The 19,780-nt window shown below is 48.4% G+C and overlaps 1 protein-coding gene across 6 annotated transcripts in view; it reads left to right on the forward strand.

The window, feature by feature from the left end:
• Window positions 1-596: 596 nt before the first annotated feature.
• LOC144724451 (uncharacterized) overlaps window positions 597-19,780 on the forward strand; it is a 30,885-nt gene continuing 11,701 nt past the window's right edge. The window contains exons 1-6 of one of the 6 annotated variants that reach the window (XM_078603585.1): window positions 599-884; window positions 11,188-11,613; window positions 14,168-14,325; window positions 16,260-16,457; window positions 18,168-18,246; window positions 18,695-19,779. In XM_078603585.1, the coding sequence (XP_078459711.1) occupies window positions 827-884; window positions 11,188-11,613; window positions 14,168-14,325; window positions 16,260-16,457; window positions 18,168-18,246; window positions 18,695-18,924 (1,149 nt within the window). In that variant the 5' untranslated portion in view covers window positions 599-826 and the 3' untranslated portion in view covers window positions 18,925-19,779. Of the gene's footprint in view, window positions 885-11,187; window positions 11,614-14,167; window positions 14,326-16,259; window positions 16,458-18,167; window positions 18,247-18,694; window position 19,780 lie in introns of those variants that run through there. The other 5 variants (XR_013586483.1, XR_013586484.1, XR_013586485.1 and 2 more) reach the window with 5 other exon arrangements.

A 19,780-nucleotide genomic window follows, 5' to 3' on the forward strand; every position in this document is an offset into this window, starting at 1 on the left:
GCAGTGTCTATGATCCCACATAACCCCGCCCCTCGGTGGGAAACGGTATATAAAGCGGGTTCTGGAGAGCGGGAGGCAATTCGCCTCAAGCCGAAGTCCAGAAACCGCAGGACGACAAGACCCTGGACTCCAAGCCACCGACGTCCTTTTAAGGGCCGCTGCTCAGTGCGGTGCCAGCGGTCGGAGGCTAGGACCCTGAGGATCCCTCAGCCCGACGTCCTTCTGAGCGCCGGGTCCGGAGGGGCCAGTGGTCAGGGACCCACCGGTACCAGCGGTGGGTCAGCCTCCCCTAGGTCTAGCCAGCCGGAGGGCTAGCGGAATCAGAGCAGCTAAGTGGCTAGGTACGATAGCCCAGAGGCTGTACCTCCCCAGGTTGTGGGTGTAAGGGGCCATTACCCCTTGTGTTAGGGATCGAGTGTATTATGCTATATTACAATAAACCGTGTTGCCTCTACGACGACTCCGTCTCCATACAAGAGCACTACACATACACGCAGCTATTCAAAATATCCTCTGGGGTCTCGGTGGGGGTTGTCACCGAACGTCTCCCTGGAAACTGGCACACTCGGGTGGGGGCCGTCCAGGGCTGTGGTGCCACACATACACGCGCACACACACACTCACACACACACGCACACACATATGCCATTTCACTTATCGGAACGCTAATCAGTTGAATTTTGAAGAGGAAACTGGCTGCTGACTTAGTTCCTTCTCTGCCAGCCTCTTTTTAGAGGCATGTGTAGGATGGTATTTGTATGATATTAAAGTATAGTACGCAATGAAACTTAGTGTTGTATAGCTTTTACAAAAAACAAGCTACAAAATGGCTTGCAATTTCTCTATTTTGAAAATATTTCTACTGATTAAAGTACTCGGAGTAGGTAAGTACCTTTGGTCTTGTGTTGTGTCAGTTAACATGTTCCGGAATAAATATTGTGTCATTTAAAAACAATATACAATTCTTAACTGATATGGTGTTGGAGGAACGTCTACTTCTCATATTCGTCACTGACGAACGCATCTTTTATGTGACTGTAATCATAAACATTGTAAATTAGATTGTATCAAGTAGTATATTGGGTACAGTAACGTTAATGTTGAGAGCAATTGCAGCAATGTGGCACAAGGTACAGCGTAGTGCAGTGCTGTTCTTCACAGTTGCGGTGGCATCAGCAGCAACGAAGATGGTGACATCCGTTGTGTTTTCAAACATCGACAACCATCATCTTCACGGTCATCACAATTCTGCGGATGTCGGGACTATGTAGCATAGCACCGAGGTGCTGGCGAGAGCTGGAATTTCCAGTGTAGCAATACAGTGATCCCTCATTTATCGCAGTTAATGGGGACCGGAACCCCTCGCGATAGGTGAAAATCCGCGAAGTAGGATTGGCCCCCTAGGAATTTCCGTATATGTGTGTGTGGGTATCAGAATGTTTAAACTCTGTATATTTTTACTTTATAAATATATTTTACTTAAATCTATTTAATTACAAAACCTTACTATTATACATTCACTCTCTCTCTCTCTCATACGATACGTATTATGGTGTTCTACACTCACCAATGACAGTAGTATCTTGAGACTTGACTCCAGTAATGACGACAACGACGATGACAATGACGATGACAATGACGACGATGACAGACCTGTGCAGTTCGATGAATGTGATGATGAATGATGATGATGGTGTTACTGCACAGGTATAATGAGACCTTTAAATCAGTTCGAAAAATCCGCGATGCACTGAGGCCGCGAAACTTGAACCGCGAAGTGGCGAGGGATTACTGTAATTACTTCCTCTCCGTTGAGATGGTCGGGGCACGTCCCTGGAATGCCAGAACATCGGCTTCCTAAAATACTTTTTTATGGTGAACTCAAAGAGGGCAAGCCGTGTTCCCGGTGGCAAAAAACTTTGTTACAAAGACGCTCTGAAAGGACACCTCAAGATAGCCAAGATCAATGCAGAAACACGGAAAGAATTGGCAGTCAACTGTAAGGAGTGGATAAAATGTGTTCCGTAGATATCACTGCTCGACCCGAGCTATGAGTGTCCTGACACTTGCATTGTATTTGTACTGTGCGACTTGTGGCATTCTCTGGTCTAACACCGGTGCAGATGTAATAAACCTCTTGGAGACGGCTTGTGGAATCGGTCCTTTTATTTTATTTCTTCAGTTCACAAACACTCCCCGTTGCTGGCAGGCAACGGGAAGCGGGCAGACAGCCCACAAGAGACGCACCGCCACGTGGCACCCGTAGCCTCGCTCGCGCGTGGCCTCTCTCTCTCTTCGTTCCGTGTCTGACCACGTGTCTCTGATCTCTCCCCTTATTTAACGCCTGGGTCACGTGGTACCCTCCAGCCAATCCTTAAGAGCCTGCGCCGAATGTTCCAGATTCCCCATCAACTCCCGGGACCACGCCCCTTACTTGTCTTCCCATTGGCTGAGGCCAAGACCAGCATTGGCTGTAAAGCGGGACCGGCAGAGCCGATCACCACGTGAGCCGGACATAGGCTCTTATTACCTCACCCCCCCCCCCCCCTCCGGTGAAAAAGTCAGCCGTCTCGGCTGGGAAAAGGGTGACAAGCCGATTCCATAAAGTTGCTTATTAGGGCGTCAAAGACGCATTAACCATGAAGGGCGAAATGGGCATCTATGCACCGAACGAAAATAAAAAAATCACCCATGAATAAAACAGACATACATTAGGGCGCCCCGCAGCGTGGTAACAACAGGGAAGGGACTGCAAGGCAATCAAATGTTATCGAAACGGAAGAGATTTCGACCGCGTACGCGACGCGGGACCCTCTCCGCTTCCTGCGCACGGTCGCCTTGCCGCCGGATCAGCAGCAGGTGGTTGACATGAAGAAGAAGGAGAATGTTCGGTTTCGGTCATGTCCAGGGTAGGTCCCGTTGGAGGAGGGACGGCGGGGGTCTCATCAGCCCTCAAAACCTGTTCATCTGCAGGGGGCACAATACAGCCCCGCTGGGGATCAACGGGCGAGGCAAGCGGCATATTCGGCACAGCAGACCCCGGCAGGTCAACAAGTGGAGATGAGGGATCGGCACGCGGACCAACGAAGGGTTTAAGTCGCGACAAATGGACGTACCACCGACGTTTTCCGTACTGGACGCGAACACTCTGTGGGTTCCGAATGTCCACCAACGTCACAGGCCCCCGCCAAGGCCTGTGCAATTTAGGGGATGTGCCCACTGGCACCTGAGGGCAGTGGAGCCATGCCAGATCGCCCACCGACCAGGGCATGTGGGTACACGATCGACGCGCACACCTCTCGTTCCTTGCCTGCATACGGGCCGTCGCACATCTGGCGGCATCCCACGCCTCTGTAACCCGTTCAAGCGAGTCCCGTACGTGATCAGGCAAGGAAAGGGATGGTTGTTTCCTCGGCGTACCCAGTTGTACATCAATGGGGGGTACGTTCTCACGACCATACATCAGGAAAAATGGCGAATATCCCGTGGACGCGTGCGGAACCATGCGGTATGCCGCTAAGACGCCCGGTATGTGCAAGTCCCAATCGGTCTGCTTTTCACTCACCGTGTGACAAAGCATAGCCGAAAGGGTGTGGTTAAATCGTTCCACCATGCCATCCGTTTGCGGATGGTAAGGGGAAGTGCGGATTTTGTTTGTGCCCAGCGCATCGCAAACATCCTTGAGCAATTTGGAGAAGTTACGTCCCTGATCCATGAGCAGCCTCTCGGGTGCTCCTTTATCCATGACATAACCATTCAAGAAAGCATCGGTAATGGACGCGGCCGTTTGGTCAGGCAGAGGCCAGGCCATATGCCATCGAGAAAAATATTCTACCCCGACCAGAAGGTATTTGTTGCCCCTAGCCAATGGAGGGAATGGCCCGAGGATGTCCAGAGCAACTTATTCGTTTATACGGGATACCTCAATGGAACGTAATGGCGGCACATAATGTTTCCGAGGTGGTTTCCTCTTCGCACAATCATGGCATGACCGGACGAAGTCGTTAACGTCTGCCGTCATGCCGGGCCAAAATAAATCTTTCTGCATTGCGGCCAAAGTCTTCTGCACGCCGAGGTGCATTAATTTGTCAGCGTGCAGAGCGCGAAGCAGGTCATGGCGAAGGGATGTAGGCACGACCAGGCGTGGTCAGTCAGACAATCCATCGGTACACATCAATAGTCCCGCCTGGCCCCAGAACATACGCCACTTCCATCCCGCCAAATGAGCTCTTGGTTTCCCGATCAATTTCCGCAGCTGAGCCAGAGAGGTATCGGCCTCCTGCTCGCGTAACCAAACCGAGTGCGGCAGCTGCAGGGTATCATCAGTATCCACTGGCACATCCTGGCTGTCCTCGTTCGACATCGCCCCCATAACCGGACAGGGCGAGGTAAGCGGCGCCGCGCAGCGGTGCATACCCGTCAGACAAGTGCACGGGGAAATGGGTGGTAACCTGGAGAGCACGTCCGCGTTGGCGTGGCGAGCACCCTTGCGGTACGTGATATCGAAGGAAAATTCCTGTAACGATTCCAACCAGCGAGCCAATTGGCCTGATGGTTGGTCCAATTTTAACGAGTATTGCAGAGCCGCGTGATCAGTGCGAATGAGGAATTTCCTTCCATTCAGGTACGGCCGGTACAGGCGGACAAAATGTACGATCGCCAAAAGTTCCCGCCTTGTCATTCAATATCGTGTTTCTGCCGGGGACAAAACCCTGCTGCCGTATGCAACCACTCGTTCAACTCCGTCTTTACGTTGCAATAAAATGGCCCCGATGCCGATATCGCTAGCATCCGTGTCAAAGATGAACGGCTGGGAAAAATCTGGGTAGTCGAGCGTAGGCGCCGTGGCGAGGTGATCCCGAAGCGAGTGAAAAGAGCGTTCCTCCTCCGGACCCCATTTAAACCTTTGATTTTTGCCCGTCAGAATATGCAGTGGTTTAGCCAGTGTGGCAAAGTTCTTAACGAACCGGCGATAGTAGGATGCAAACCCAATAAAGCGCCGAACGTCGCCCACCGAAGTGGGTGTGGGCCACTCTCGGACACATCGAATTTTCTGAGGGTCAGTGGACACGCCGTCCGAACTGACGATATGACCCAAGTAATGGACGAAGTGTTGCAAAAGGTGGCATTTCTTTGGTTTAAACTTTAGGTCAGCCGACCGCATCCTCTGAAAGACAGTCTCCAGGCGTTGGAGGTGTTCCTCGAACGTGCGGCTAAAAACGATAATATCGTCTAAATATATGAGGCACGTCTCCCACTGTAGTCCCGCCAGTACCAGTTCCATCAGGCCGCCGGAGCCGCATTCAAGCCCATAGGTAACCTGTTAAACTCAAAGAGGCCTTGTGGCGTGTGGAATGCCGTCTTGGGTTTCAACGCGTCATCGAGGGGGAGCTGCCAGAAGCCCGAGGACAGATCGAGGGTGAAGAAGAATTTTTCCCCTGATAAAGCGTCCAATGAGTCATCCATCCGTGGTAAAGGGTATGCGTCCGCCACGGATATCTTATTCAAACGGCGGAAATCTACACAAAATCTCGTCCCACCATCCTTTTTCTTAACCAGTACCACCGGCGCGCCCCAAGGACTGTTGGACGGCGAAATAATATCCGCCGCCAACATCTCGTCTACCGCACCGCGCACGTGTTCCCTTTCTGCAGGGCTCATGCGATGCAGATGCATACAAATCGGAGGTGTCGCACCGGTGTCAATATGGTGCGACAAAAGCGACGTACGGCCGAGATCCAAATCATTTTTACTGAAAACGTCAGCATACTGTAATAATAATGAATGCAAAGCAGTCCTTTGCGCGTTTGATAAAGATGAATTTTCCCCGCACAAGTCCGCGATCCACCGTTCCTGTGAACGATTGCGTGGCGGTCCATCAGTGGGTGTTTTAATTTGTGGCTTTCCGTCAAAAGTGGCGAAATCGGTAGTGGCGTGAGCCAATACCGATCCAGCCGGGACAACAACCTGGTCCGGCCCACCATTCAACACCTGTATGAACGGGGCCTGACCCGGCCGTACGATCGTTTGGGCTGCCACCAAGGAAAAAGATTTAGCCACCGAATTCGACGGGGATAATAGCACACCCATCGCACCGTCCTTAACCTGAAGGGGTTAACAGTAACGCAGCAGGATACGCATTTGTGAGCCTGATGGAGCTTCTACTGTGGCAGCGACCATGGCGTTAACTGCGTTACCCGGTGGCGAACGGGCCAGCAGGGAAGGCAGGAACGACATCCTACGACCCCCCGGCATTTCTAAACAATCCTGGTCGACCAGTATCTTAAGTGGCATGCGGCGCAAGAAATCGGTGCCTAATAAGCATGGGACGGCCAGTGAGTGCGAGATCAACACTGATCCTTTGGCGGTAATATTACCGATAGCAATACGCACATCGACTTGACCGAAAATACCCATGCTAACCCCCATTTGCGGCTACACACGCGTCATTAACCTGGCGGATTCGCGACGTGGGAATAGACAAAAGATGAAAAATAACATCGGAAATGATGGTGGCAGACGCGCCAGTGTCCACCAAAATACGGACGTCGATGCCCTCGATGGTACCCCGTACCGTCGACGCCGCAGCCACAACCCTACGAGCCAATTTTTTTCCATTATGTAGTAAAGTGTGGTAATGACACAGAAGAATCACAATTATCATTGGAAGTGCAACTATGTGTGCGAGTGGATGAATGATGTGACACGACCTGCCGGGTGTCCGATTCATGCCGACTCGCCCGAGGGTGTCGCGGCTCCGCGCCCGGTGGAGGAGATGGAGGCCGACTTGGCGGAAGCGGCGAAGGCAGAGGTCGGCAGCGGCAGTCGCGGGCAAAATGGCCTCGTCGGCCACACTTGAAGCACGTGGCTGTCGTCGGCCAGCGGTCGTTCGACCCGGCCCCCGCACGTGGTCGGCTTGCGTAGTCACCACGCTGGTCGCGCAGCCCCCGTCTCGGAATCCAGTGCGGAACAGCAGCCACCACCTCGTCGTCGCCGGAGTCGTCAGAGCAGTGGACGACCCGTCGTGGAGACCACCCTAAAGGTGGGCCGTCGATTTCGGGTTTCCCCGTCCATGCCGCCATCTGATCCCAGCGCTTGATGTTAAATTTAGCGTCCAAGCAGCGCGCCACCCATCACGATGTAAACGGTTCGTGGCCGCATACCGGCAGCGAGGTGTTGAGTTCCTGGGACTGCTCCAGCATACGGGAAAGGATGAGAGGATCAAGGTGATCAGCCGTCGTGTCGGGGTAAGCGGCCATGGCCAACGCCACCAGCGCCCCCCGGTAAGCCAAAGGCGACTCCTCTGATTCTCGACGACGTGACATAAATTTTCTCGTGGCTGCCGTCGACGGTGCGTAAAACTCCGCCATTTCTGCGAAAGCATCACGAAGCGTCTTCTTCTTGGACGCCGGGATGGATCGGAAGACCACCAGGAAAACATCGTCCAGCAGCATGGGCAGCGCTTCCAGCACCTCCGTCCATCGCACGGATCTGAAGGCCGACTCGAAGCGCCACGTAAAAGCACTCCAATCGCCCCCGGCGATAAATTCCTTAATCTGTGGAAGCCGACGTCCGCGGTGGCAGGCAGACGCCTCGAGCGTCTCCAATTGCGGTTCCCGCGTTCTGCGCGTCTCCGTCAAAATGGCGTCCGGCAGCCGCGTGGTGGCAGCCTCGTGCAAGATGGCGTCCAACGGCTCCGTCGTCGCCGCCCCACCCAAGATGGAGGCCTCCCCCCGCATGGCAGGAGCAATGGCGGACGTCGTTTCCCGCCGAAGATCCTGGTCCTCGGCATTAAGCTGAACCACTGGCGGCCAACCCAGGCCCGTAGAGGACGCGACCGCCATCACCAGATTGAGCAGAATCGCGCGGAATGACTCGATCTGCTCCGCCATCAGCCGCCATCCTTCATCCGCCCTTGAGGTGGTTGCTTCTTCCTCCCGTGGGCGATGAGTGGCGTCGAGGAGAGCGGCAGCCGGAGGCAGAGGAGCCGTAGCTCCCAGCAGATCGTCCTCGTCCATCTCCACAACTTCCTCCGATGGAGGGTCGGGTGGGATCTTCTTCCTTAGGTGCTTGGACATCTTGAAGATCGTCCAAACGGTCCCAGAAGAACTTCTGACACCAATGTAATAAACCTCTTGGAAACGGCTTGTGGAATCGGTCCTTTTATTTCACTTCTTCAGTTCACAAACACTCCCCGTTGCTGGCAGGCAACGGGAAGCGGGCAGACAGCCCACAAGAGACGCACCGCCACGTGGCGCCCGGAGCCCCGCTCGTGCGTGGCCTCTCTCTCTCTTCATTCCGTGTCTGACCACGTGTCTCTGATCTCTCCCCTTATTTAACGTCTGGGTCACGTGGTACCCTCCAGCCAATCCTTAATAGCCTGCACCGAATGTTCCAGATTCCCCATCAACTCCCGGGACCACGCCCCTTACTTGTCTTCCCATTGGCTGAGGCCAAGACCACGCCGAGGCCATGCTCCCAGGCTCTCCCCCCATTGGCTGTAAAGCGGGACCGGCAGAGCCGATCACCACGTGAGCCGGACATAGGCTCTTATTACACAGAGACAAGGCCACGAAGAAGGCTGTCTCTGGTGTAGATCAATCAGTTTCAAACACAATGCGTATATTATTACAGCATGTTTGTTTGCACGTTTTGCCACAAGTATGTGTGGATAATGCAGACTTGATGCCTTACAAAAGTATCTATTTGGTGTTTGAATATCTTAACACCCGTTTTATTGCCAGAACGGGTAAAACCTATTATTTTGATAATTTTGGTGAAGTGCTAAAGCCTACTAGGTTAAGAAGGTTGAAGAGAAAAAAAGCTATCAGCATCAACACCACCAGCAGCACAACCCAAATCCAATCCAGCAGACGAGCAACTCTTGCCCACAGTGAAGCCGATGCTTCCACTCCAGGGGCTGGCCTCTCGTCCCACCAGCGCCCAGGGACATTCTGCTACTGACTGGTCTCCACAGTTATCATCATTTGCGATGGACAGCCGAAGAAGAAGATATAACATGAGCAGGGTGAATTGGTCATCTCCCACGTGGTTACCGACCTATGCCAGATCAGTGAGGGTGATTTGCGACGGCAAAACCAACAGTTGCTATCATTACCAGCATCATCATTAACGAAGACAGTGATAGCATAATCATTAACGGAGATAGTAATGGCAGTAGCAATAAAGGAAACTTTGATGACGATCATCGTTGTCTATTATTAAAAACACTTTCCATTTGTCAATATCGCCTTTAAGGAGTAATATATATAATCGGAAACGTTTTAGGTAATTGCCCTTCTTCAAAGCAGAAAAGTCTGATGGAGTGAATACTATTTGGAGGCTTCACTCATACACAATGGGGCCTCAATTGAATTTAGGAATATTTCCAGATGAACGTTGCTAATTTAGGATAAAAAGTTTCTCTTTATTTGATAGAGTAACAGACAACCCCTTAAAAAAATCAGAAGTGTCTTCTAAATGAGAAAAAAACGTTTTCTGGTTTGATTTTCGGGTTGTTATTCATGCCTGGATTCCTGACTGGCGCCCGGCCAAGTGCGATCGTGGCCGACGGTGACGTCACTGAATATATCTGCGTGATGACATCACCCGCATCCCACACCGTTGAGCAGGGTTCGTGCGTGCCAACGTCATGCCTCCCCCCCAGTACCCTCCACGCCGTGTTTCGTATCCCGCAAACGGAGGGAAGGACGGACAGTCGCGTCCAAACGACGTGTGGCCTTCTATATTCGGAAAAATGTTGCTCTTGCTGGCTGGCTGGATGACAGGAAAGCCAACACACATAACATGACGACTTGGGGAGGGTGCTTGTATGCACCAATACTGTTACAATGTTGTTTTAAACAGCAATTGTTATAAACAACGATGTGAAAAAAAACTAACGTGTGCGTTTTCCACTTATCCACATTTCCTATTGTCTAGAGATGGGAAGGGGGTAGAGGGAGATGAAGCAGTTGGTTTTCATAGTGGGAGGATATATGCAAAAGCATGGCAGCTTGTAATTGGCTGGGGTGTCCCTGAGACCGCCCCTAAGCCACGCCTTTCTCCCCATTATCTCTGTGGGAGCTAAAGCGTCAGCTCGCGAGAAGCCAAAATAGCCTCGTGGATGGGACACCCTTTGTGCATCGCTGTATTCTGTACTGATTCTATGTTTCAATCGATTTTTGGAAAATATATTCGTTAATATAAAAAACCAGACGTTACCGAATTCGATCACTTAAAAAAGTAAAAGTTTGTTTAAATAAAAGAACAAAAATATTTTCTAATATACATTTTTAAAGCAGATTTTATGTGGGACACTGCTTCAATGAGCCATACCAACCAACTTCCACTTCTAGAATCTGGAAATGAATCCTATTCGTGCATTTTTTATGCGTAATTATAGTTATATTCATGATTTTTTGTTTTTCGATTTCTACACTATAAAAATTAACATTTGCCTTTTCTCATCTTCGCTTTGAGAGCCCTGAGCCACGTTCCAAAGAGGCGGCCAGTTCTTCAACATAGCAACTTCCGCACCTCCGATTAGCACAGTTGGCTACGTACGGTGCGAAATAAGTTCAACATACACACTTCTCACAAATGTGCTTGCAATGTTAATATTACCGAGGGAACTATGGTACGAGTCGATCCATGGCTAAGATGTTAACTCATGACCTTCCAACTGTGATTTCAGAACTTCGCCAGTGCCACATGGCGGGATAGAATATCTCTCTGTGATATAAATATTGCGTAGGGTTTGAAGTTGAGATAAACTTATCTATAATCTTGTGTACAGTATACTATGCTGTGCTATGAGGAACAGTAAACAAAGACTGCAAATAATGTTGGTTAATCTATGTATTATAATTGAAAGTTTTTAAAGAACATATATTGGAAATGAATGTATAATGTGAAAAGTTTAATCTACAGACTTACCAACATGATTTAAGACACACAAAATAACGGAAACAGCAATTCTAATAGAAAATGTCGCTTAAGATGTCATGGCCAAAGTAAATAAAGCAGCCAGGCCTCTTGTGAATTATCAGATAACAGTATCAAGCTTTACACCCCAAATCACTTACTTAATTTAGCTTATAACTACAGTATGATGCATGTCTTGTTATCCCGCAACTCTGGTGTTGCCAGGTTCATTCAAAATGCTAATACAGTATGTTTTTATAGTCATATGTCAACAGGAATTGTCCACAACCAATGTGGATGTGAAGATGAACACCACGGCTTCCCTGCCGTGTGACCAAAATAGGAGTGCTGAGCCAGGCTGGGTGGTCTGGTTCTGGGTGGCACAAGGAGCTAGAGACCAGCCGGTCCCCGTGGCTTTGTGCTCCGAAAAAGAAGCCTTCATCCCTTCTTGCGATCGTGATGGAGGGGGCGCATCAGGGGTGGGGAGACTCTGCTGCTCTGGGTCTGGTGGCCTCACGATAAGAAGAGTGGAGGCTGGCGACAATGGAACGTACACGTGTGTCACAGGGGCTCTCCTCGGCCAGCACATGTGTAACAACAGTCTCACCGTGTGCGAGACAGACCTGTGGAATGAGAGTCAGATTAGCAAGAGGTACTCCATGATGCCAATTCAGCTGTCAATAATGAGTAAGTAATACAATACAACCCCCTGGCTTTGTGTTGGAAAATGAAAAACACATTGTCAAGCGGTACAAGCACATTGTCACGTGGTACAAACACATTGTCACGTGGTACAAACACATTGTCACGTGTGTAGCGGTTCACACGAGGGAGGCAGAGACTTCTTTGGAGGCAACACGTTTATTGAAACATTAAACCCGAACCACGAATGGGCATGCCTGCCCCTTCACCAGCTACTCTAGGTAGGTATCTCTTCCCGGCTAGCTATCCCTAGCTCACACGGGGTGGCTATCTCGGGCCGGACCCTGAGTCGGATCCGGGTCCCATAGTTGGGCAGGTCTTCTCCGGGTGACGGCTTCTGGCTTCGGTCTTGCAACAGCTGCCGGACCCGTTCGGGGGTCTATCCCCAGTCCCGGGGCTCCTCCGCCCCTAGCCACGCCTCCCTTCTCGAGCCTTTGAGAGGGACCTGGTCCCGGTCCCATGGTCCCCCCCGATCTCCTTCTTGAGGCCCCTTGGTCGGTACCTCCGGTCACTCGGCCTCCGGGTTCACCTGGAGTGCCATGGCCCAGTGCGGACCATTGCACCGGCCCTGGCACTCTCGCCCCATAACCTCCAGAGGCTGGCACTGCACGTAGAGTGCAATGCCCTCCATCCTTGACAGGCGATATCCGCCAGCCCCCACTAGGGCCGGTACTGCATCCATGCTGCAGTGCTGTAGGTGGTGTGAGCGGTGCGTACTTGTCTCACACAGGCCGGCTTCACACATCATGTAGTGACATCCACCGATGCCGCTACACGTGGTACAAACACATTGTGACGTAGTACAAACACATTGTCACGTGGTACAAACACATTGTACAGAGAGCATCATGGGAGCACCATCATCACGAGGACTGCAGCAGTTTGAAGAGAAGACCCAGCACCACCGCATCAGGGCAACTCGGGATGGGAAATAATTTCTGGTTTACCAGTCACGCTCACATCCCATAGAATAAAAGTGACATAAAAGGTCATGCAGATGAGCTTGCAGTATGACGAGGCGTTCAGCACAGGGTATTAAAATCTTGGGCAATGGTAGTCGACCCTTCTGCATCGCGACTTTCCCCATCGCGGTTTCGAAATATCGCGGGGTCGGCATAATAAATTAAATGGGAATTATTTGGGAGTTTTTGGGACTTTGCAAAAGCCGCAGACGACACGTGAAGGCCAGCAGACGACACACAAAAAGTTTAGTAACTCAAATGCATAAAATATATGTACAGGACTGTATAATATTAATGTATTTTATCTTTTAATACCATAAATGTACATCATTTTCTTAAGATAAAATTTAGTAAAAAGTTAAAGTTTGCAAAAAGAACGCGAAAGCTAGCAGACGTCACGCAAACGCTCACAGCCCCCCCCCCCAAACCCCCCGGCTGGAGGTGCTCGCTTCGCTCGCCAAGGGGACCAAAACATATTCCAGATCGCGGAGGGCCTGCGCCGCTAACCCCCGCGATGTGGAAGGGTCGACTGTATATCGAAATGTAGATGTTTGCGAGAGGAGTGGATACCTCTTAGTCTGCTACTCATACATTGTCAGCCATGTGCAGAATCTAGACCTCCTGGACTCAGAGTGATCTATCTCTCAATATTTCTTATGCTACTAAATCTGCTTTCCTTCACCTGTGCAAGATGCGACTGAAACCACAATGTATACCTCATCTCGACTCCTTCACGCTTCTTGTCTTGATTTATGAGTCACATCAAAGATCAAATACAAGGCTGTTGCTTCGCGCATTCTCTTTTGCAGCTCCTGCGTGGAGAGCACACGCATTGCACAATTGTAAGATCAGCTCCCTTTTAATCTTCAGACCAAACTTTAAAACGTCTTTGTTTACTGCTGCCGACAGCTGGTATGTCCTAGGGCATCATGCTCTCAGGGTCCCACTGATTGCAACAACTACCAGGGCTTCTTGCGCCTGAGTATACAATGAAAGATTTTGGCAAAAACGATGCTGTATGCAATCAAACTTTTGCTGTTTGTTATTATTCTCTGTACTGTTATCCCGCCTCATAGATTTTTAAATCATGTTCGGTTTACTTTTCTGTGGTTTCGAACTATTTTGATCTTCATTTGGTTTGCAATTTTCAGCGTTTTGGAATGCAGTTTGCATGAATGGGGTTAAATAAAATCGAATTATTATTATCCAGGTACCAGCCACGATATAGAGATAAGAGTACCGGCAACATTTCCAATGCCACCTAACAAGGTCTATGCAGTGCACTCAGGAACTATAGAAGCTGTAAAATGTCGGCTGGCAGAACTTTTTCCATTTAAATCCAGATTTTACAAGTAAAATGTGCCACAGTTTTGGTATATAGCATGTGGAACGATGGCAGGCTGCCATCAATAAAACATGACGTGAATATATTATACAAGTGAGAATCCCTGCATGTATAGAAAAGTTTGAAGTTGCATTATGCATTTATGTAATGAAAAATGGCCATGGTTTTGAATGTGTTTTCTACTAAAAAGGTTAAATACTCTCCTGAATAACGTCGTTTTTATAAATTACAGACTCGCTGAAGACATACCTCATACACGTTTATACTGGAATTGAAGCTACAGCTGGAACTGATGAAGCCGTTTCAATTAAAATCCATGGAAGGGCAGCGAATCCTGCAATGGATCTAAATTCCTCCAAGACACACAACGATCCTTTTGAACGTTATCAGGTATACAGTATTACTGATTCACAATCACAGAATGGTGGAAACTCGAGAATGTTCTTTATTTAGTGTTCCTGTAGTACTGCCCATCTGATGTGTTTACACAGGAGAGCTTCACTACCTCGTGTCAAATGTTTTTTTTAATAATAAACATGTAGTCAGCGACTTCTGAGACATGTCGTGGTAAGGCTTATTTATTCTCACACTTTAAGCACAATACTGGGTGATACATCTATGTAACGTTCTACGTAGCTACACATAACCGATCCTTCTACACAACCCCATCGTCGGCGTCCAACTGTGTGACTAGCACAGCGACGGCGACGATGGAAGCCTTGCAGATGATCGGTCAGGTGGCCGGACCACAAAGATAGATGACAGCGAGCAGCGACGCAGCCAGGACCCAAGACCCGCAACAGCACCGAACCTCTGGTTCGGTCCCCCTTATATACACCCCGGCGCGGCCAAGCCCTGCCTCCGCCCACACCCCCTTCCAGAACCTTCAAGCATGTTCCCGGAGCTTCTCGACGGACTCCGCCTTTCACCTTTACCCCAGATAGGCCGACAGGTGGCCCCCTGTCATTTCACATACAAGCAAATAACTATCATAGGTTCATGCAGGCAGATTCAACTAATGAATAATGGAGGTGTTCTGGCTCGCTGAAAGAAAGTACCAGGTCCAACGAAACTGCATCGCGATGACAAGTCACTCTTTAATACTATCTAAAAAGCAACTTGCAGTGCCACACCCATTACCATCCAAAAGGGAAAGAGTGGTAATACGATCTGTGACCCCAAGGAACAGGTTTGCAGATTTGCTGAGCATTTCTGTGAGGTCTATGGGGAGGGGAAACCACTTAGCTCAGATAACATCATGGGGCGAGGCGGGGTTGACCCTGCTGGGGCTGCAGTTCCTCAAATATTAAAGGAGTTAACACCACTTATGAGTAGCTGGCTGATGTGGCATCTCTTAAAAAGAGCAATCCAGAGCCTGAGACCAGTTAAAGCGCTAGGCAGAGATGACCTCCCAAGCGAACTACTGAGGGTGGAAATCGTGTAGTGGCTGTCCTAATCATGACATCATTACAACTGCTTGCATCACGTTACATGTTATGAGATTGGAAGGATGCCCAGGGTAAGGTCTATGATACCATCAATAGGCCAGGGGTTTTGGGCTACCCTTCATGTTCTCAGGGTCCCACTGATTTCAACAACGACCAGAGCTTCTCGCGCCTCAGGCACACTAAAGAGAGGCTTGCAGAGAGCCTCAATATGGTTTCAAAGTAGGGTGGTCCTGCACAGATGCCATATTATGTCTGTATGCTACAACAGAGGTGTAGGGAGATTAAACAGGATTTACATCTCTGCTTTATTGACTTTGGTCAAGGTCCATGATGTTACCACTCCCATAAGAAATGAAGGGAAAGGCCTTTGGAGGCAGTTTCCCTCTAATAACAGGGTGGAGGAGCGATGCTCACAACGAGTAGAGCTATGCAACTAAGATTCAACAAGTTGGCACAGTGAGAAGCACAGGTGGTGCATCTGGATATTATGATGAAATGAGCACGCACCTATTACTACATGTGTTTATCCCATTTTCTGTAAAAATTGTAAATACAAAAACATAATAATTTTGCAGATAATGGACTGATACAGCGCTCGGTTGCACCCTGTGGATTCAGGGGTAACAGAATCACAGTAACCAGTGTTTTCTCTGTAACAATAACAGTGGTTTAGCAGAGTTTAGAATTGTATCTACCAACGAGTGTCAGCTAATACTGGAAGGTATTCTCCTTCTACTACTAAAGCAATACACGTTTTGTTGATACATTTAATTAATTATTAAGACATGGAATCTTTACATTGGTACTCGACATTTTGTCAGCAAACATAAGATAATCACCATGATTACATTAACCTTGAAATATGAATTTTCACAGAAGGACACTTTCATTCTGAAATCTAGAGACATTGGGAACATAACGAGGGTTACCATATCGCATGGTCGTACTTGGTATAAACTCTTATCGGCCTGGAAACTTGATAAGATTGAGGTGGAAGATAAAGAGTCCCACTCCACATTTGTGTTTCTACTCAATGGCTGGATTGATGAAGGGTCTCGTGATCTCCATGTTCAGGTGACTCCCACCACTCTCTAATACATGTGAATGTTTTACTTCGTAGCTTCAACACTGTATTAGATGTGTTAATGCCGAAATACATTATTTACGCTACTTTTAGTTGCTTATGACAAAATCACCCAAAACGCACCAGGTCTTGGAAGCTAAGCAGATTTTGAGCCTGGACATTGTATGGATGGGTGACCATCCACAAGCAGGCTGCCACAGGCAGCTTGCGGGTCCAAGGTGGCGGTCTACAGATGGCAGTGCAGCACCGGCTATTGTATTGCAGTACTGTATTTTTTTATTCGTTCTGTCTTCAACAACCCGTACTGACCAGGGTGTGTGACGTCTGGTCAAATAACCCACACGACCCAAAGTGTGAGGATGTCCTTATCCAGCAGTGAATTGACAAAGGGCTCTATGTGTATATTTACGTTTAGGTAGATAGCGTATTAAACATTAAGGTGTGTCACTTGACAACCTACTGCTATTACTCAACAGAACATAGTGTCAATATGACTAATTGGATATTCATCAAGTGAAGTAAATCTATGTCGACATAATAGAACTGTACAGTACTAACAAGCTACACGTCGATGGTGAGACTCAACTCAATGAAGCTGAAATAGGTCATGGGTTTCCAGTTTAAAACATATCGAGTAATAATATAATCCATATAATATTATAGTAAAGTGGTGTAGAAAGTAAGTCGTGGACATGAATTGGAAATCATTACTTCTTACACCCATAACTTGATACACATTATCATCAATAATTTCAGCCGAGTTTTTAGATTCTAATTTGTAAAATATACACTATTTACTGTAATAAGTGGCGTAATTTAACATTGTTGTATTAATTTGTTTAAATAAGGGTATTTTCAATTGTAACGTATCAGCAACATGTAAATGTTGAATAGAGCATGACCCTGGTACTCATGTACACTTTACACGTTTTTCCACGAGGTGGCAGATGTATCACAAGACCAAATATGACGGTCACCTTGCCCAACTGCACATCCGGAGAGCACTGCACTTTTGTTTTGTCAGAGAATAGAATCATCGATTACCCGGCACCTTAGGGGGGAAGGGAGTTCCGAATTTTCAAAAATACCGGATAATCACATCGTAATTTAAAATAGATTATTTTTGCACATTCTTGCATCACATTATGTTTATGGGTGTTGTGTATTTTTTTACGTTTTTAATTTGTTTACTATATGAAATTGGCAACAAACATACAAAAAATGGACAGAAATAAATATTCTACTGAAAAAAAGTTACTGTATTTACTGTACTATACTCACCACTCCAATCTCGACGACATGGCATGGGGTGATGATCGGGTGTATAGAATTGGAGGTGGTTATTCAGACTGAATCCAACTCCATCAGCTGTGATGGAGGTTCGCTGGATCGACCCAGGACCACCGGATAATGTTGGAAGCTGGATAATTGTGCCGGATAATTGATGATCTGCTGTATAGACGAGATAATGTATTAAATAATGCATCTGCAATACGATGAATTGTATGAATTGTGGCACAAATTGGCAATCGTTTGAATGGTTGTATTAAGTCAAAACTGCATTTACATAGTATCTGGCTGAGAATGCATAGAACGTGTGAACCCTGTTTGTGTAGCGTTATGTTAACTTCTTCGACAATGAGTATGAATACACAATGTTCAAAAGTACAACTTATCTCCCTAAATGTTTTTACTTGCAGGAAATCATAGTTAACAATAAATCATTGGTTTATGATCCTCAATTTCAAAACAACACGAAGGAAAAAAAGTGCACTTCTGGTACGTAACAAATAAACCATGGACTTTTTTCAAGGAAATAAAAAAAATCTGGTGGACAATATCCAGATTATAAAGCCACTTATTAAAACCACACTGTATTTCTTGTATCATATGAAGAGCCATATTTGGGTGCATGGAGATTGGGCTGAGATGACAATTGCAACAACAAAAAATGAAAGCAAATGCTAAGCGTGTTCGTAGGCAATAATTGCACGTGTTGAACAGCACAGGTGAAACAATAAATCACACAATGCACCGGATGAATCAAATCTCGCAAAGCTAAACAGTGTTGAGCCTGTCTAAAATGTGTATGCTATACTCTCTTGGAATACCAGGCGTTGTAGACATTGGCTACGAGGTGGCCAGAATATGACAGTACAGCAATAGATAAATTTGATTTATCTGAGCTTTGAGTGTTACCCCTTTGTATTGCATGGGTTTTCCCCAGGTATCCCAAGTGTGGTCTTCTGGGTAAGGCTACGTTTTGAGCATTTATCCTCAGGCATTCACCAACGCACTACTGTAAGAGTTGCGCATGGCCAGTGTTTCAGAAAAGAACACTCAACATGCAGCCTAACCAGGAAGACCACACTTGGATTCAGAGTGGTTGTGAACGCCTGCGTATTAAATGTACATGAGTATTCTGGCTTCCTCCTACATACTATTCACATCAATTGAATTGGCCAGGGCCCTTTGATAAAGAGTCTTGAGAACCATGCTTCTCTAAAGGGCATTCTTCATTGACTTGCTGGCTCACTGGCACATGGGAGAGAACAAGGGGAGCACCGCGTCCTCTGCTGGAAACTAGAAAGCTGTTTACTCCAACCAGTGAGTCTCATCACTGTGGACTCTTGTTAGACAGCACGCTGTACACCATTCAGAGCCCGCCCGCTATATCCAGCGCCTACGCGCAACATTGTGGGGGCTGACGCCCACGTCCCCCCTCCCCGCGGGAGCTTCTCGCCGGGCCACCGCCGATCGGGTGACCGGCCCCCCCGCGCCAGCACCCTCTTGGAGAGACATGTCTGACGGCTGGTTCACCGCCGCCCTGGGATTATTACTACGCGTGCGCCCCAATGGGCACTCTTCACTCCACAACACGCACGTCCGCACTCGCGTCGTTCCACCTGCCCGCGCTGATTGCGCTATATACGTGTGTTTGCGTGTTCGCGCTCTCCCCGCGGCTGTCGTGTCAACGCGGCGAACGGCCACGGGTGGTTACTGATTAACCCGCTAGCAGCCACAGAGGCTCCGCTGCTGTCCCGATATTAATTCATTATCCCCCCCCCCCCGTTAATACTGCGGTTCTCGCACGTACACGCGCGGGCGAACGTATATATTTTACTATGGGCGCGCGTCATACACACTCATTTATATCACCCACACACCGCAGTGCACCAATCGCTGTTCCCCCACTCTTCACACACACACGCACAACGCGTCAACTATAAATATGTACTAAGGTTTTATTCCCGGCGCGAATAACGGGTAGCGCCTAGCCTCTTATTTCCCACCCTTCGCGATGTGCGCCTAT

Source organism: Lampetra planeri, chromosome 20, assembly GCF_965212315.1.
Source record: "Lampetra planeri chromosome 20, kcLamPlan1.2.h2, whole genome shotgun sequence".
Lineage (NCBI taxonomy): Eukaryota > Metazoa > Chordata > Hyperoartia > Petromyzontiformes > Petromyzontidae > Lampetra > Lampetra planeri.